At 38.9% G+C, this 6,941-nt stretch overlaps 1 protein-coding gene across 1 annotated transcript; it reads right to left on the bottom strand.

The window, feature by feature from the left end:
• Window positions 1–2,934: 2,934 nt before the first annotated feature.
• On the bottom strand, window positions 2,935–5,057 carry LOC149849069 (uncharacterized). The gene is made up of 4 exons (XM_090006904.1): window positions 4,695–5,057; window positions 4,370–4,602; window positions 3,191–3,266; window positions 2,935–3,108 (listed from the first exon to the last, which is right to left on the bottom strand). Exons 1-4 carry the CDS (start codon window positions 5,055–5,057, stop codon window positions 2,935–2,937), a joined length of 846 nt encoding a protein of 281 aa, XP_089863030.1.
• Window positions 5,058–6,941: the final 1,884 nt, after the last annotated feature.

Genomic DNA, 6,941 nt, shown 5'->3' with positions numbered 1-6,941 from the left:
AGCACAAACATGATTCTATGTGGATTTAGGACTTAGAATAATTTCGTAGACAAATTTAAGCAAGTCAAAGGCATAAATTTGATCCTTGGTTCAATTACCCTGGTAAAGGCACCAGGAACGATTGAACCTCATACTGATGTGCGAATCCCGTCTCCCCATTTTCCCACAAATTTCAAGACGGAGGCGAGTAATTTCAAAACATCTTTTTCAAAAGGTCAAGTGGACCTTGCAAAGAGTTTTTCTTCTCTTTTTCCCCTCAAAAGGAAAATAAAAGGAAATTTTTTTGCAGCGATCATAGGGGTAAACCAAACTTTAGAATGTACAAGAGATATGTTGGATTTTATTAAATTTCCTTCAAGAATAGAGCCCCATAAAAAATCAAGGAAATGTGAAGAACCCCACAAATATTTATTAGTTTTGAATCTCAATACTCTTTGTCAGTCATCTCCTTGGATCCTCTATTTTGATCCAGATCCAATTTGGCCCAAATCCATGCTCAGAAAAAAAAAGTTAGACTCTCAAATTTTGCTTAAACTAAAAAACGATTTTGACCTGAATATAAAAGTTAAACAAAAGCAAAATCGCAGATATTACATTCTACCTCCCTTAAAAAGATTTCGTCCACAAAATTTGTACTTACTCAAATAGATAAGGGTATTTCTCCTCAATGCTAGCCTCAAGCTCTCAAGTATACTCCTCAATACCATAGTGTTGCCAACGCACCTTTGCTAAGGGAACGGTCTTCGATCTCAATACTTTCTTCTTATGGTCCATAATCTCTATTGGGTGATCCTCTGTAGTTAAGTCTTCCCATACCTCAACATCCTCAGACTGAATCACATGTGATGGGTCTAGTATGTACTTTCTTAACATTGATACATGGAACACATCATGGATCTTCACGTACTAAAGTGGTAACTCCACTCTATATGTTGTTGTGCCTACCTTCTCCAAAAGCTTAAACGGTCCTACAAATCTGGGACTGAGATTCTCTTTCTTTGCAAACCTGATCACACTCTTGGTAGGAGAAACCCGCACAAAAATCTCTAACCTTGAATGTGAGCCCTCGACATCGATGATCTGCATAACTCATTTGTCCACTCTAAGTCGTCCAAAGTCTATCATGAATCCTACATACCTACTCAATATAGTACTCTATTACCACTAGTGTGTCTAGAGTACATGCACCAACCTCATCCCAATATACTGGTGACCTGCACGGCCATCTATATAGTGCCTTATATGGTGCCATGTCAATACTTGCATGGTATCTATTATTGTAGGCAAACTCTGCCAACACAACATGCTTATCCCACTCATTTTTTCAATTCAAGGTACAAGCTCTCAGTATATCCTTCAGAGTCTGAATCGTTCGCTCTAACTGACCATCTGTCTGAGGATGGAAGGCCATATTGAACTTTAACTGAGTCCCCAAAGCCTTCTACAACTATTCCCAAAACTTTGACATAAAATATGAGTCTCAATCTGAGATGATCGATAGAGGTACTCTGTGAACTTGCACGATCTCTTACACATATAAATCTACCAGATTCTCCAAAAACTGGTTGGTCATGATTGGAAAAAAATAGGCTAACTTAGTGAGTTGATCAATAATCACCCAAATCGTGTCCTTACCTTTACGGGTTTTGGGCATACAATCAACAAAATCCATCGTGATACCTTCCCACTTCCATTGAGGGATCTCAATCTGCTGCAGTAAACCACCAGGCCTCTGATGTTCTATCTTACTTGCTGGCAAGTCAAGCACTTCAAAACCTATTCTGCTATGTCCCGCTTTATTCTGCTCTACCAGTAATTCCTCTGCAAGTATTTAAACATCTTTGTACTACCCAACACTTCTTCCATGATCTGAGGATTGCTAGGTACCCATAACCTCTTCAGATACCACATGCCTCTATCTTCCTAAAGGTGTCGAGCTGACTTGTCATCCAGTGATGCGAATCTTGCCGCCCTCAATACTAAAGGCTCTCCACTCAATGAGATCCTAAGTCAAACTCTATAAGTCTGCTAAAACTCCTCCTGCCTTGCGGCTAAGAGCATCCGCTATGACATTCTCCTTCCTTGGATGATAAGCGATCGTAAACTCATAATCCATGATGAGCTCAAGTCACCTCCTTTGTCTCATGTTTAACTCTTTCTGCACAAAGAGGTACTTGAGGCTCTAATGGTTTATGAAAACCTCAAACTTCTTACCATACAAGTAATGCCTCCAAATCTTCAACGCAAAGCCATTGCCGCCTACTCTAGGTCATGAGTTGCGTAGTTTCTCTCATGAACCTTCAACTGACAAGATGCATACGCAATAACTTTTCCTTGTTGCATCAGAACGGACCCCAAACATGTGCCTGAGGCATCTGTGTACACGACAAAGCTACCTTGCCCTGATGGCAACGTCAACACCAACACTAGTATAGTCACAAGCTTCTGCTTTAGAATCTAAAAACTCTCCTCTCACTGAGCATACCATACAAACTTCACTCCCTTATGAAGAAACTTCATCATCGGCAAAGCAATCTGTGAGAAATCGTGTCTAAAAGCTTGTAATATCTAGCTAGTCCAAGAAAACTCCTAATATCTCTAATATTCTTAGGCTGCTTCCACTTCAATACTACCTCTACCTATTAGAATACCAAAAGGTTATCCATTAAAGTTCAAGAATTTTCAAAAATTCCATATCAATGCTCATGGAAAAAATTACTCACCTTAGTAGGGTCCACCAAAACACCATTCTTAGAGATGACCCAAAAACATCACTTGATTGAGCCACAACTCACATTTAGAGAATTTTGCATAAAGCTAATGTTCTCTAAGGGTGATCAAAACAATCTTCAGGTGTGCCTTATGTTCTTCTTTGCTCTCAGAATAGATAAGAGTATCATCAATAAAGATAATCACGAATGCATCCAAATACAGTCAGAATATTTTATTTATGAGGTCCATGAATGCTGCCAGGGCATTTGTGAGTCCAAAGGGCATAACCAAGAACTCATAACACCCATAACGGGTCCTGAATATTGTCTTAGGGATATCCTCATCCCTAATCCTGAGTTGGTGATAACCTGATTTTACGTCGATCTTTGAAAATACCTGCAATCCATCAATAATCATGTCAAAAGATTTCTTTATGATCCCTCAAATCCTCAAATTACTAGTCAAGATTTATCTTAACCTTCTGAAGTTGATCAAACAAGTCCTCAATTTGCGACAAAGGGTATTTGTTCTTGATCGTCACTTGGTTCAACATCCTATAATCAATACATAATGGCATAGAGTCATCATTCTTCTTAACAAACAACACTGGTGTTCTCCACGGTGACACACTCGGTCGAATGAAGCCCTTATCTAATACCTCCTATAACTGTTTCTTGAGCTTCTTAAGCTCAACTGGAGCCATTTTGAATGAAGTTTTGGAGATTAGGGTCATTCTAGGCACCAATTCAATAGCAAAATTCATCTCTTGCCTAAGAGGTAACCCAGGTATCTCTTGAAAAAAATATTTGCAAACTCTCTCATGACCTCCAGTTGGCCAAAGATACTAGCAAGAAAAGCCTCATAACTGCTTCTAACCATATGTTGGGCCTTCATCGTTGAAAGCAACTTTTCCTTCTCCATCGATTTACCTACTTTGTACTCAAAGACGGGTTGGTCTGAGCCAACAAAACATATCTACCTTCTGCGACACTCTATACAAGTGTAGTGCTCGTGCGACCAATCTATCCCCAAAACCATGTCATAACTGATCATATCCAAGATGATCAAGTTGGCAAATAGGTTCTGCCCCATAATCAACACCTCTACCTCTAATAGGTACTCACGAGCGATAGTCCTACTACTCAAAGGTGTAACTATCACTAAAGTGTAATCCAAAGTAACAGATGGTATATCCAACAAAGAAGCAAAAATATGTGGCAACAAAAGAGTGAGTTGCTCCAGTGTCGAACAACACTCGAGCACTAAAACCTGCTATAGGAATAGTATATTTGATGACATCGACATCATGCTCTAACTCGGTTGTTGTAGTAGCATACACTCATCCAGTAGCCTTCTTCTACTACCCTTGATGTTGTTATTATTGTCGTTGTTGTTGCTGTGAGGCTGAGGCTGGCTTGCCGCTGCTTGTCTAATGTCGTCGTTCCTTTACTGGGAACACTCCTTCGTAAAGTGGCCCATCTGTTCACATTGTTGGCATGCACCCATGTGAAAATGACACGGCTTCCCCGAATGACTACGGCGACACCTAGGGCATACTACACTCTTCCCCTCGCATTGATATTATTTCTTGCCCTTTTTGGTAGGTGGTGCAGATCTCTTCCAGACAAAATGCTTCCTCTGACTGCCAAAGTGTTACCCAGACTGCTTCTCCTGGGACTTCTGCATCTCTGCCCAGTTATCATCCAACAGAGTCGCCACTTCAATGGCCTCATCAAGTGACCTCGGTCCTTGTATAAAGACCTTAGTCCTCAGGACTGACTTTAGACCTCGGGCAAATTTCATGGCCTGATCCTGATCCTCTATGTATAGATTGGGGCAAAAGTGTTGCAAACTGTGGAACCTCAAAATATACTCTGCCAGAGTGTCAGTCTGCCTCAAGTCAAGGAAAGCCTACATCTACTTGTCCCTCACATGCTAAAATATGTCGCATTGAAGACTTCGCAAAACTGTGCTCAAGTTACGGGCCTGTTTTGGAAATAAATTGCATGGGTGGTCTCCCACCATCTTCTCGCATCATCTATCAGCCTATAGGTCCCAAAGTTGACCTTCCAGCCTTCTGGAACCTTAAGGACTTGGAAGATTCGCTCAATCTCCCTAATCCAGTTCTTTGCTGCCTCGAGATTTGTCTTCCCCGTGAATGAAGGTGGAGCCATGTCCATAAACCACTTATAAGACATGTTGCCACCCCATGCGACCAGTCTGTCCTGAGCCATTTGCTGCAGGTTAGCTCCCATGGCCTGTATGGCCTCGACCTGCTGGTCCACAACCCCTACGAGGTTGTTCAGGGTATCCATAATATCGTTGTATCGGCTATCCCATGCCATCTACACCAACAAAAAACTGAGTAAAATTTTAACTGAATTCCTAAATAGTGTCCCTAGCATATGTCTAGGTTCTCGCATTACACTACAATTTCAACAACAGGAATCAAACAATAAAAAATTTAAGTTGGATCATACTTACAATGATTACTGAATGCTCAACGGGCCAAGAGTCACAATTTCTTTAACTTAGGCTCTAATACCAAAAGTTGTAATGCCCCAATTTTTTAGACCAAAATTTTAGAGAATTTTTTTTTCAAACTCCTTTTACATGAATTTCAAGAAACATAACAGAAACTTTTTTAAATACGGTTCAAGCCTTGGGCAGGTTAGAGATACAACACACATCACATGTAAGGCTATAATAACTGAATCAAACTATTGTTTGCATTAAAATAATTCAAATACTAATCTCAACCATTATCAAAGTTGAAATGACTTAATCAAATATACAAATAATAAAATATCAAGTCCTCTCAACGCCTTAAAGAATTGTGACCTTCTTGGCACCGGCCCAAGCTTATTGTCATAACCTTCCAGCCTACTCATTACCTAAAATATTATAAGTAGAGGCATAAGTCCACAGCCTCAGTAGGTAATCAAAAAAATATGTGAATACAAATATTTCAATCACAGAAATAAGCATTGGCATATTTTTCAGATATCATCTAAATCATGCAACCTAACATATTAGAATTAAGCATAATTTACATTTACATAACTAATAATTCTTGTATTCAAATTACAAGATAAACATGTTATAATGTATTATGCCAATAAAATAATAATTTATGCACAAACTGAAATATTGCAATGATTCCATTTGATTTCATATATTTCACTTTTCTTTTCTCTTGAAGGTACACTCCCAAGTTCTTAACTTTGATTCAACCAATCCCAAGGTATATTATGCCATGTATTTTATTAATTTCATTGAATTGAAGAATCTATAACCTCACACCATGGTTCCACTGGAGTGGTTCGTGACCGAGAGAAACTCGTAGTGGTCCAACATAAAATTGATTCCTTGTAAACACCTTAAATTTTTCACCTTCGCTCACAAACTCTTTCCTCTTGCCACTGGGGCCCGCTCTCTAAATCCTTCAGGAAACTAGTTGATCGACATCTGAGCCAGGTCTATTCAGAGTTTGAATTTTTCCCCAAATTCAAATATTTCAAAATTCAATCTTCATTTTGGCTCAATCATCAATTTTTACCCTCGAACAGAAATGTTCAATTCTTTGTCTCTGCCACGGGTCCGGGATTTCAAATTCTTTATCTAGGGTTTTGTATTTTTATATCTCATTTCATATCATTTCACAGCATTTCATACCATTTCATTGCATTGCATGGTATTGCATGGCATTTTCGAGATCCAGCACTCTGGTTTTTCAAAATCTTTCAATCCAAATTCGATGTTAAAACCTTTCTTTCGAAATCAATTTCAAAAACCTGAGTTTTAGATCGATATTTGTCATTTGTCAACCCCCAAGATCTTATATTTCAAAATATTTTCTTCAGAAAAACAATCTGGATTTGTTTTAAACTCTATTTTAATTTATCTCAATTCTCATATGAGACCCAACTATTTTCAGCTAATTTGGCCCGTTTCAGGCGAAATAAGCTCATTTTTAGCTCAAATTTTAGCTTGACTATCTCTGAGTCAGCCAAATCCAGTAGATCCTATCCATAAGAGTCTAACATGAGTGCATCAAGAGTTTGAATGGTTCAGTTATATTTCAAAGTCACTTTTTACACACTCGGACCTTCGTTTTAACTCATTTTAGCTCTTTTTAGCTCTTTTTAACGCATTTGAGCTCAATACAGCCCAGACCGAGCTGACTCTAGCTGGTTGAGCTAGTGTTTTAGCTTAGAATTTAGTTTATC

The sequence above is a fragment of the Nuphar pumila genome, chromosome 1 (genome assembly GCF_984573655.1).
Source record: "Nuphar pumila chromosome 1, dmNupPumi1.hap1.1, whole genome shotgun sequence".
In the NCBI taxonomy this organism is placed as follows: Eukaryota; Viridiplantae; Streptophyta; class Magnoliopsida; order Nymphaeales; family Nymphaeaceae; genus Nuphar; species Nuphar pumila.
Note: the sequence above shows the minus strand (reverse complement) of the source record. Positions and strands in the feature narration are given on the sequence as shown.